General features: G+C 36.4%; 1 protein-coding gene across 4 annotated transcripts in view; it reads left to right on the top strand.

The window, feature by feature from the left end:
• The window catches only part of LOC111387659 (uncharacterized protein At5g08430-like), a 20,972-nt gene continuing 9,512 nt past the window's right edge, over positions 1-11,460 (top strand). The window contains exons 1-6 of one of the 4 annotated variants that reach the window (XM_023012239.1): positions 1-69; positions 154-315; positions 473-490; positions 711-913; positions 9,708-9,787; positions 10,402-10,592. In XM_023012239.1, coding sequence (XP_022868007.1) covers positions 810-913; positions 9,708-9,787; positions 10,402-10,592 — 375 coding nt within the window. In that variant the 5' untranslated portion in view covers positions 1-69; positions 154-315; positions 473-490; positions 711-809. The remainder of the gene's footprint in view (positions 70-153; positions 316-472; positions 491-710; positions 914-9,707; positions 9,788-10,401; positions 10,593-11,460) is intronic. The other 3 variants (XM_023012251.1, XM_023012246.1, XM_023012234.1) reach the window with 3 other exon arrangements.

Here is an 11,460-nt window from a genome sequence, read left to right as displayed (position 1 = left end):
GAACAATTTCAGCACTCCAAAAGTAATGTAGATCACAGTATCACACCCTTTGATTACAACTTATGGCAGGTAAAATTTGGTCTGTTTAATCTATGCTAAACGATTTATTACCTTAATCAACACAACAATTAATTTCTTGACAAATCAATTCAGATAATCAGGATTTCACGAACATCCATTCGGCAAACAGAGCATTAGCATAGGGAACCACGACAAAACTTATTTCAGGGCTTTATGCTTCTGTAAAAAGCAGAATTCCGGCCACAGTAGAACAGTATGCATTCCCTCATTGTGATTTGCTAAACCCACATTCAGGTTTTCTCTTTCTCTATCTAACACACACAAGCAAACATGCACGAACAAGATTGTTGGCGTTGTAATTCAATCTGTTGTTCATTCTCGAGAGAAGATTAACAAGTTCCCTTTTGTTTTTTGTTTTTGTTTTTTTTTGGCTTTTGTGTTTTCTGTAAAGGATCATTTCTGTGGAGAGGTAAAAAAAAAAAAAAAAAAAAAAAAAAAATTCCAAAAAATATTTAACTATTCATTTGTCCACCGTTAAAAAAAAAAAAAAAAAAAAAAAAAAAATCTCAACTCAACGCCCATTTTCAAATTTAGTGTAGTGTTTTTTCCGATATTTTTGGAGTGCCTTTTTATTTATTTATTTTTTTTGTTTGATGCATATATTTATTTGTCTGCTTTAATTTTTAAAGAAAATCAAGGTTTTTGCTGAAGAAAAGGAAAATTTGCACGGTTCTCTAGAGACGCTGGAAAGTTGTAAATTCGTGTAGTCTTGCATTTGATTTTCAGCAATGAAAAAGAAAGTTAACAAAAAGATCATAAACAAGGAAGAAATAGCTGAAGACTGGTGTTTCGCATGCAAAGATGGAGGAGCGCTCCGTGTATGCGACTATAAGTGAGTTTATCTGCTAAGAGCTGGGGTCCTTTCCTTCATTCTTCGGTTTAGACAGATTTTCCCACTTTCGAGACACTTGTTTCTTTTGTTGGTCGATGATATGATTTCGATGAATGACGTCTTTTATACTTTTCTATCCTTGTTTCTTGGGTGCATTAGAATTATACTTTTCTATCCTTGTTTCTTGGGTGCATTAGAATTTCATTTTTATTCTAGTTTATTGGTTTAGTAGGGATTCTGATGATTGTGGACCTTTCGAATTGGGTTCTTTTCATGGTATCCCGTAGTTAACTAGTCTTTCATGACTTTGACTGTAAATGGTAGTGATAGAGGGGGACAAATTATCTAACTGAAAGCTTGGTGGGTTGAACTTTATAGGCTGATTTTTTTACACGGTCATTTTTCATGATCAAAATGAAAAAGAATCTGCAACTAGAACTTTTGAAAAGCCTTCTTTTGTACTAATCAATTTAGCCTTTAGGAACGCCCTTAACACTCCCTTCCTCTTTCCCTTCTTGCTAGGGACCTTGTCGCATTATCTGCTTATGACCATTGAAACTCTATGGGACGTTCCGAGTAAATGTAAATCGTGAAGGGGCATGGAAGGAAAAAAATTAGTGTATGGGGATGGGGGGAGGAAGTAGTAGAGGGAAAATGGAGGAGGGAGTGGTGGTAATAGGGAGGCTTGGGATGGGATAGGAGGAGGACGAAGACGAGGAGAATGAGGTCAAGTTAATTTAGATTATTTTCCTAACTATTGTTTATTGGAGTATTTGGAGGAATGCGAATCACGACGAATTTTAGGATTTTTTGTTGTGTGTGTATTTGTGATGGCAGTGGTGGTGAGTGATAGGGCCAGGGTTGGGACAAAATGCGGAAGAGATGATCGATAAGGGCTTGCTATGCTTGAAGGAGCCATTAATTAATTGTTCAGTTCAGCATTATGTTCTTCCTTTATAATTCGAACTTTGTGCTATTGTAAAATCATAAGATATTTTGGGTGGTTTGGGATTGTGCTTTTTGCGGAAGAGCTTTTTATGGAAGTCATCTTGGACCAACTTCCTCTTCTAGCTCTTCTAGTAAAATAAAACACTTTCATTTTTTTTTTTAAGAAAATCATCAAATCAAAATAGGTCAAAAGACGGTTTTTATTCTCAAAAATCACATCTTGACCTTTCAAAATCCATGTCAAATAGGGCATATATGCGGGGAGATGGTGGAAATTGCAGGAGTGGTGGAACGAAGAACACAAGAGGAAGAAAACAAGGGAATTGTTTTGGGATTTTGACAAAGAAGGCCAATTTATGTGATTTATAAATAAAGCTCTTTTCCTTTTTTGTCATCAACTCGATCCTTCTTAAATAATTTTTAGAACTTACTTTATATGGATAAGAGCTCTAGTGAATAATCTCATTAATTAAATATTTGCTTTAGATGAATTGTATTATTAAATATTATTACTAGATTTTCTTGTGAAAAAATTATAGTGATATACAAATAAAGAAAAACAATTATTAATTTTACTTTGATCGGCGTGAAATTGCCCTGTGTTACCATAATTTAATGAATGAATGAGGCCATGGCTTCAATAATGTTAGTTTTGCCCTAAAAGTAATTTTTTTTTTTGGCCAATCATGGCAGCTCACATGGCAAGTCCAAAATGTGATATACACATGCATATACCCACGTAATGATTGGATTTGCACTTGCATATACATTCTATGTATACAAGGCAAGTTTAAATTTCATTTATTACTTGATTCGCTTCCATTGCTGAAGGAAGAATTTGACAGAACTTCAACTTGTAGCATTAAAAGATGTATTAGATGGTTTCATAGAAAAGAGATTTTTTTTGTTGTTGCAAAATGTTCTTCAGATCTTTGTCTTTAAAGTGAGTTTATGTTTATCTCTACGCCTATTCGAATAAGTGCCTCACATTTATGTATGTAGTTAGATTATTTTGATAATTTTATTGTCTCTCACGCATTTCCTTTTTGTTTTGGTTGACTATTGTAGTGGAAAAATTATGATGGATTCACCCTATTATGACTTCCAGGAACTTGAGTGAGAGATCAATATTGAGACATATGGCAGTATTTACTCTTATAGAAGCTATAACTAAAACATAACCTGTTCCATGATGAAGTGTTAGTAACAGTCATACATTTCGTTTTTGTGGATAGAGGAGCAGCACTGAAGCCATTTTTCCGTGCAATTCATGTTAGAAACTCTGTCCAAATTTTATAGCTTCAGCTTTAGAAGAGGAGCGGCTATAATTTTGGACTAGTAATTTAAAATCTAAACGACCCTATTCTAAGTTTGTTGGGTATTAAGTAAAACCTGTATAGAATATAAGAGTATCCTTTCTGTAACAACTGTTTTGAGTTTTGAAACTCCAAACCTTCTATTATCATTTATTTCATTTTACAAGTATCATATTTGCTAACATGTAGCTTGCAAAAAATCTTACTGTAAATAGTTTGATCATTTGACCATTAAGATTCATCCATGACATAATTTGAATGGAAGGAAAACTCAATTTGGTTTTTGTAGGAAATCGTGTATAAAGGAAAGATATCAAAATCTTTCCATTGATGGTGTTGATTGATAATTTTAGGGCTGTAAATATTCTCTAATATTAGGAGATAGTTTTTTCCTTTTTTGGCTCCATTATTGTATTATAAATAGATGTAAATTGTGAGGTTTAATTATCAAGAAATAAAGAAAAAATTTCTCGTTCCCGTTTGTTCATGGTATCAGAGCCTATGATCGTCTAAACCTAGGAACCTCTGGCAGAATTTCTCGTCAACAGTACGGGGTCAGTCATGTCCGACACCTCCCAAACCGAGACAGAGGTTAACTCCACAATTGGTTCACATGGTTTTGAGAACTCATCTTTTCAGTTCACAGTCAAAAAATTGAATGGAAAAAATTTTTGTGATTGGCCCAATCAATTAAGTTGGTGATTGATGGTAAGGGAAAACTAAGCTACCTTACCGATGAAACGAAGAAACCAACGGATCCTGCACTCCTGCAACGACGGAAGTCAGAGAACTCGATGGTCCCCGCTTGGTTAGTGAACTCTATGAAACCAGCAATAGAAAAGACTAATCTCTTCCTTCCTACTACAAAAGAGGTATGGGATGCGGTGGAGAAATGTACTCGGACTCAGAAAATCCATCACACATCTTTGAAATCAAGACTCGATTGTGGCAAACGAAGCAGGGAAACAGAGATGTTACCGATTATTTCATGGAGATGACCTCACTTTGGCAGGAACTTGACCTCAGCAGTGAGAAGAATGGAGCTGTGGAGACGACAGTGTGCGGTATAGGAAGAAGATTGAGAATGAAAGAGTGTATGAATTCTTGGCTGGATTAAATCGGGATCTAGACGACGTTAGAGGCCGAATTCTTGGCCGGCCACCACTGTCATCCCTTCGCGAGGTCTTCTCTGAGGTCCGACGAAAAGAGGCACGACGTCTGGTGATGTTGGTGGAAGAATCTCATGGACCCAGTGAAGTGTTGGCCCTTGTGATGAAAGGAAAAGGGCCGGATATTAGTGGAGTATATGGGCCAACGTTTAAAAGCCCAGTTACTAGAAAAGGGCCGGATATTAGTGGAGCATATGGGCCAACATTTAAAAGCCCAGTTACTGGAAAAAGTCAGATTATTGGATGGACCATTGGGAAAGATATTGGGCTAGAAAATAATGGGCTTGAAGTCCTGGGTATGTCGTCAAAGTCAGTGATTGTGTGAGCATTGCCGTAAGCCTGGATACAAAGAAAATACATGTTGGGACCTACATGGAAAACCCTCTGGTTGGAAGCCAAGGCAAGGTACTAGGAGTGGGGGATATCAAATCGAGACAAAGATCAATCCTACTCAAAATGGTGCATTCAACCCCGAATAATTGGAGCAACTCTACCAAATTTTCTCTAGTCTTCAAACTTCCGGTCAGTCTATTCCTTGTGATCATTCAAGCTCCCTAGCCTATAAAGGTAATTTTTTTAAAGCCTTGTGTACCACTTCAAAATAAAAAACTCCCTGGATAATTGACTTCGGAGCATCCGATCATATGACAGACGCTTATCATCTTTTCTCTTTATATTCAACTTCTGCTGGCAATGTTAAAGTCAAAATTGCAGATGGCTCCCTCTCATCTGTTGCAGGAAAAGGGACTGTCAGGATCTCTAACTGTATTACACTTGAATCTGTCTTACATGTTCCAAATTTATCGTGTAATCTATTGTCAATTAGCAAATTAACTAGAGACTCCAAGTACTCTGCTAAATTTCTTCCATCTCACTGTATTTTTCAGGACCTTTCGTTGGGGAAGACGATTGACAGTGCTAAATAGCTTGAGGGGCTGTACTACTTTGAGGAGGTTGATGTGAGTAAACAACACAAAATTGCTATTTGTGAGTCAGCATCTATTTCTAGGGATAGTGAAATTCTGTTATGGTATTATACACTAGGCCACCCGAATTTTCAATACTTGAAATGTGTAATCCCTTCAATATTTTCGAATAAAATTTTAGCTGATTTTCAGTGTGAAAATTGCGAACTTGCGAAACATCAGCGTACTTCTTATCCAAACTCTACATACAAACCTACTAAACCCTTTACTACGATCCACAGTGACTTATGGGGACCTTCTCGAACCCCGAATCGAACAAACACTAGATGGTTTATCATGTTCATAGATGACCATACCAGAGTCTGTTGGGTCTATCTACTAAAAGAAAAATCTGAAGTTCGCTCTGTTTTTATTAACTTTCACTCAATGATTCATACACAATTTCAAACATAAATCCAAATACTCCACACCGATAACGGCACAGAATACATCAATATCTACAAAACCATTGGATAGTCCACCAAACTTCTTGTGTTAGTACTCCTCCAAAAAGGGGGTCCCTGAGCGGAAAAATAGACACCTTCTTGAAGTTGCACGTGCATTAATGTTCACCACAAACATGCTAAAATATTTTGGGGCAACGCCATTTTAACAGCTATGTATCTAATCAATAGAATGCCCAGTCGTAGCCTATCCTTCGGCTCACCTCTTCAAAAATTCCAGAAATACTTCCCTACCTCTCGTCTTAACGCTAACCTACCTCTGAAAGTGTTTGGATGTATGGCATTTACCCATATTCATTCTCATCAAAACAAACTAGACCCTCATGCACTTAAATGTATGTTTATTGGATACTCACCTACTCACAAGGGATATAAATGCTATGATACATCAACAAAAAGGGTCTTTGTGAGCCACGATGTCACCTTCTTTGAAAAAACCCCCTACTTCAAAAAACCTTCTCTTCAGGGGGAGAATCTCAGTGAAGAGAAGTCCTTTGAAGAATTTTTCAACTTCGACCTCTATCCTCCCGAACTAACCTATTATGAACAGGCCACGTTTAATATGTCATCTACAGAACAAAACTTGAATACAGGGGGAGATGCAGAATAAAAGACAAGGAAATACTAGTTTACTCAAGGAGGCCGAACTTAAAGTATAAGGGAAACCTCACACCTGATGCACCAAAAGAGTCAGAACCGATGATAGGGCCTAATGAAATCCTATCTGATAAATCTGGATCTCCAAGTGATGATCTACTTATTGCTCTTAGAAAACAAACTCGGTCATGTACTCTCCATCCTATCTCTAAATATGTGTCTTATCAAACTCTATCTACAAAATTTTGTACTTTTGTTGCTAACCTTGACAATACAGAAATACCAAGGAACATTCTGGAGGCCGTGGAAGTTCCCAAATGGAGAGAAGCAATAATGGAGGAAATGCGGGCCTTAGAAAAAAATGAAACTTGGGATATGGTGAAGTGACCAAAGGGCAAGAAACCGATTGGCTGTAAATGGGTCTTTAATGTAAAGTATAAAGTTGATGGGTCAATAAAATGATGTAAAGCTCAATTGGTAGCCAAGGGATACACACAGACATATGGTATCGACTACTTGGAGACATTTGCACCGGTAGCAAAACTGAATACAATTCGAGTTCTCCTATCTCTAGTAGTTAACTTGGATTGGCCTCTCCAGTAGCTGGATATTAAGAACGCTTTTTTGAACGAAAAATTGGAAGAGGAAGTATTCATGACAATACCACTAGGGTTCAGTAATGGGGATGGAAAAGATTGGGTATGCAAACTCAATAAATCATTATAAGGCCTCAAGCAATCACCAAGAGCCTGGTTTGACCGGTTTGCAAAAGTGTTGCTGAATCAAGGATATCAGCAAGGGTAGTCAGATCATACCATGTTTTTCCAACAATCTGAAGTTGGAAAAATAACAATCCTAATTGTGTATGTAGACGATATAATCCTCACTGGAGATAATATAACTGAGATGAACAAACTAAAAAAAAGCCTAGCCTCCGAATTTGAAGTAAATGACCTGGGACATATGCGGTACTTTTTAGGTATGGAGGTAGCAAGATCAAAGAAGGGTATCAGCGTATCACAACGAAAATACATCCTTGACTTGCTGACTGAAATTGGCATGTTTGGTTGCAAACCAAGCAATACACCTATAGATTGTGGAAAAAGAACGGACGAGACAGGAACCAGTAGAAAAAGATAGATACCAATGATTGGTTGGAAAGTTAATTTACCCATCACACACCAGATCGGACATTGCTTTTGCAGTTAGCGTTGTGAGTCAACACATGCATTCGCCAAGGAAAGTTGACCTAGAAGCAGCATACAAAATTCTCAAGTATCTAAAAGGCTCCGTTGGAAAGGGATTATTCTTCAAGAAGTGTGAAAAAAAGGAAGTAGAAATATTTACAGAGGTTGATTGGGCTGGATCTATAGAAGACAGAAGATCAATGTCAGGTTATTGTGCCTATGTATGGGAAAATTTGGTAACTTGGAGAAGTAAAACACAGAATTTAGTGGTAAAAAACAGTGCCAAAGCAGAATTCAGAGTAGCTGCATAAGGGATATGTGAAGGACTATGGTTGAAGAAACTTTTGGAGGAATCGAAGGTTGGAATGAAATTACCAATAAAACTCTATTGTGATAATAAAGCAGCCATCAACATTTCACTCAACCCAGTTTAGCATGATAGAACGAAGCACGTGGAAATTGATAGACATTTTATCAAAGAAAAGGTTGAAGAAGGGGTCATTTGTATGGTATATGTCCCTAAAAGGGAACAAAGGGCGGATATTCTCACCAAAGGGTTGTCTCAACGAGTTTTTAACAATTTCATCAGCAAGTTAGATATGATCAATATCTACGATCCAACTTGAGGGGAGTGTACGAAATCGTGTATAAAGGAAAGATATCAAAATCTTTCCTTTGTTGGTGTTGATTGATAATTTTAGGGCTGTAAATACTCTTTAATATTAGGAGATAGTTTTTTCCTTTTTTGGCTCCATTATTGTAGTATAAATAGATGTAAATTGTGAGGTTTAATTATCAAGAAATAAAAAAAAAATTTCTTGTTTCCGTTTGTTCAGTTTTTCCTAAGGTCTAGTAGAATAGCAGAATGTTATCAAATGTGCATTAGATTCCACGAGTTAAGGCATATAATGAAATATTACCTGCATTGTTTCCATGCATAAAGAAAAATTGAAGTAAATTTTTTGGATCTCAAGCTCCAAACTGTTTTATAAACTAAGAGATCATTCTATGAAAAAATGGTTAATGGTAAATGTACATCGAAATCATATTCTATTTTGCCAGGAGACACGTACTAATAGGTATATCAATATTATTAAATCCATTGATAGAAAATAAAAATGAATTTATTGATGATTTTTATTAATATGGAAAAATCCTACTAGAGGAAAAAAGAAAATTCTATGAAACAAATATCAATATTATTAAAACCTATGATGGAGTAGGTTGAATGTCTGATGATGTAGTCATTTTCTTCTCTCTATTAATCTTGCACCAATTTCGACCATAAATATTTCGTCGTTTTGCCTTAGTTATAGATGGGCTTACATGAAATATTCACGATAAGGTCCCTTTCTATAGTTAATCGCTGTTGATACAGTTTTAGTTGATGAGACTAAAAAGGGTTAGAATCGTAGATTTGAATTTTGGAGGGGTATTTTAGAATCTGAAGTTTTTAGGTTGAACAGAGGAGTTAAAGATGATATGATGATAGGACTAAAGCAATTAAGATGAAGTGGAGTGGTGCTGCAATAGCTCAGCTTGTTAAGAACTCCATATACTTTATGGTACTGAGTATTGAGCTATCAAAGGACAAAAAGCCTATATGATGAATGAAGAAATGAAGATGCTAAGATGTATTGCCATTCTAAAATGAATAAAAAATAGAAATGACATATACAACAATGAGTGGGGATGGCGATTGAAGATAAATTAAGAGAATGATGACTTAGCTGGTTGGGGTTGAAGAGGTTCGTTGTAGCATGTCCGAAGAGGGAAATCTAGACTAAAAACAACATGGTAAACGCACTGGCGAAAACTAATTCATCGAGTAGAGGCCAAATTTAATGGGACTAATGGTATTTATTAATAGGGTCTAAATGTATACAATTGTTATTGTATTTTTTTATATTTGCTTTTGTTTCTGCAAGTTTGGTTGTTTGAGACAATGGCTATGCACTAAATGTCTTCCTCTACAAGTATAAATTGCTGGGTTAATGTGGAATGATGGTTTTCTTGCGTTTGCCTTGTGCTAATATACTCAAATTACCATTGATTTGCCCCTTCTTCTGGCAAACGTATCCCAAGTAGGATGATGATTATCGTTTACTTATACCAAAAATACTCTTTATTAACCATTACTGTTTTCAGGCAATGTCTAAAGTCATATCATCCATCTTGTGTGGGAAAGGACGATTCATTTTTGGAGAGCGAAAGCCAGTGGAATTGTGGTAAGTCACCCGCAACCCCGTGGCAGCTGGTGATGTGATTTGATGGATGCATATTAGATCAGGTTGCATGACCCTGTGAGCCTCTCATTAGCTAAAAATTTTATGGCTTTAAGGTGTAAGGGAATAATTGGAAAAGCCAAAGAAAGAAAAGGAGTAGAACAAGGTGACAGAGAAGGGGGGAACTCTTATGTTATTCCCCCTAAGAGTTCAGTGATGTGCAAAAACAAAACTTCTCCCTAGTTTTGGTGAATGCGTGAGAAAACTAGCTAGCAAATATGTAACCAAAAATTATTTGCTCATGGAATGCACAGTGTGAGGTTGCATCTATCTCTTAGTCTGAAGTCTAGCCTCTATGTTCTTACCTCAACATTCCCTGCCACATGCTACGATTGAAAAGTTCTATGCTTGCAAACAAACACATGACAATTGACTTATCCATTTTTAGTGGTTTCCTGTCAAAAAGGATTGATTGCGTCATTTGTTACTTTCAATAACTTCACGTTTAATTTAATATACTTAGACTATAATATCATCTCATATACTTTCTTGTGTGCTTTATTCTTATTGAATATGTTGGATATAATGGGATGTGAACTTGTATTATTCATTTTCAGATTGGCATACTTGCGCTCTCTGCCATTTTAGACCTTCAGAACATCATTGTTTTACTTGCACCAGTGCATTGTGCCGTCACTGCTGTCGTGCTTCAGAGTTTGTACAAGTTAAAGGCAAAGACGGATTCTGCTACAGTTGTCTAAAGCTTGTGATCCTGATTGAAGAAGACATGGATTACGATTCTGATGGGGTACGATCACATGAACTATAATTCATGATATGGAGTAAAGTTCTGGTCTTTAATTATTTTTTTTAGACTCGGGGGGAACAAGTGATGGTGCTAGCCCTGTCTATCCTGTCTTTGTGAAGCCTAAAAATTCACAACGGGGCTGTGTGCATCTAGAAAGCTTTGTTGAACGTGGGATTCTAATATATCAACTCAGGTTACAACATTATGCCCTTTACTTTGGCACAAGTGCCTGGTCAGCCTGCGAAATAAGTGCACGATGTGGTGTCTACGAATAAACTACTATCTTGTATTAACAGCAATACGTGTCAAGTGATAGGCTGTTTCAGCTTCTTCTTTTATTCACAGTTTTGCACGATGAGAAACATTTTTTGGAAACTCAACCAATTGAAGTTTTATTCCATATATGTACAAGATTGCGTAGGACTAAAGTCTGCTAGTATGCACTGTTATTTGGTATACAATATACAGAATAGCTCTAAAATTCAATGAAGTGACAGATAGCAAGTAGTTCTGGTTCTCTAGTTTTTGATGTATTAAATCCCATTTCTATATCCTGAACCTTATAGCAAAATATGAATGCAATTATATCAGATCATACTCAAATACTTCTATAAAAAATTGTGAAAGGTCGATATAATATAGCATAACAATTTTTCTTTGATCTTTCATCCACACTTTTTCTGTACAAAATCATAGTTCCACGTCTTTCTATTTCCTGTTGCCAAGTTGTGTGCATCTATCTGTGAAAATTTGATACAAGAAGAAATAAAAATGACTCTTGCAAAGTCACATTTGGGGCTTCGGCACTTTGGGACCTTCACACGTCTTGGACAGCTGTCGAACCATTCACTTCAATTCCATACTGCCC

Source organism: Olea europaea, chromosome 3 (assembly GCF_002742605.1).
Source record: "Olea europaea var. sylvestris chromosome 3, O_europaea_v1, whole genome shotgun sequence".
Lineage (NCBI taxonomy): Eukaryota > Viridiplantae > Streptophyta > Magnoliopsida > Lamiales > Oleaceae > Olea > Olea europaea.
This window is presented reverse-complemented; position numbering and strand designations above follow the sequence as displayed.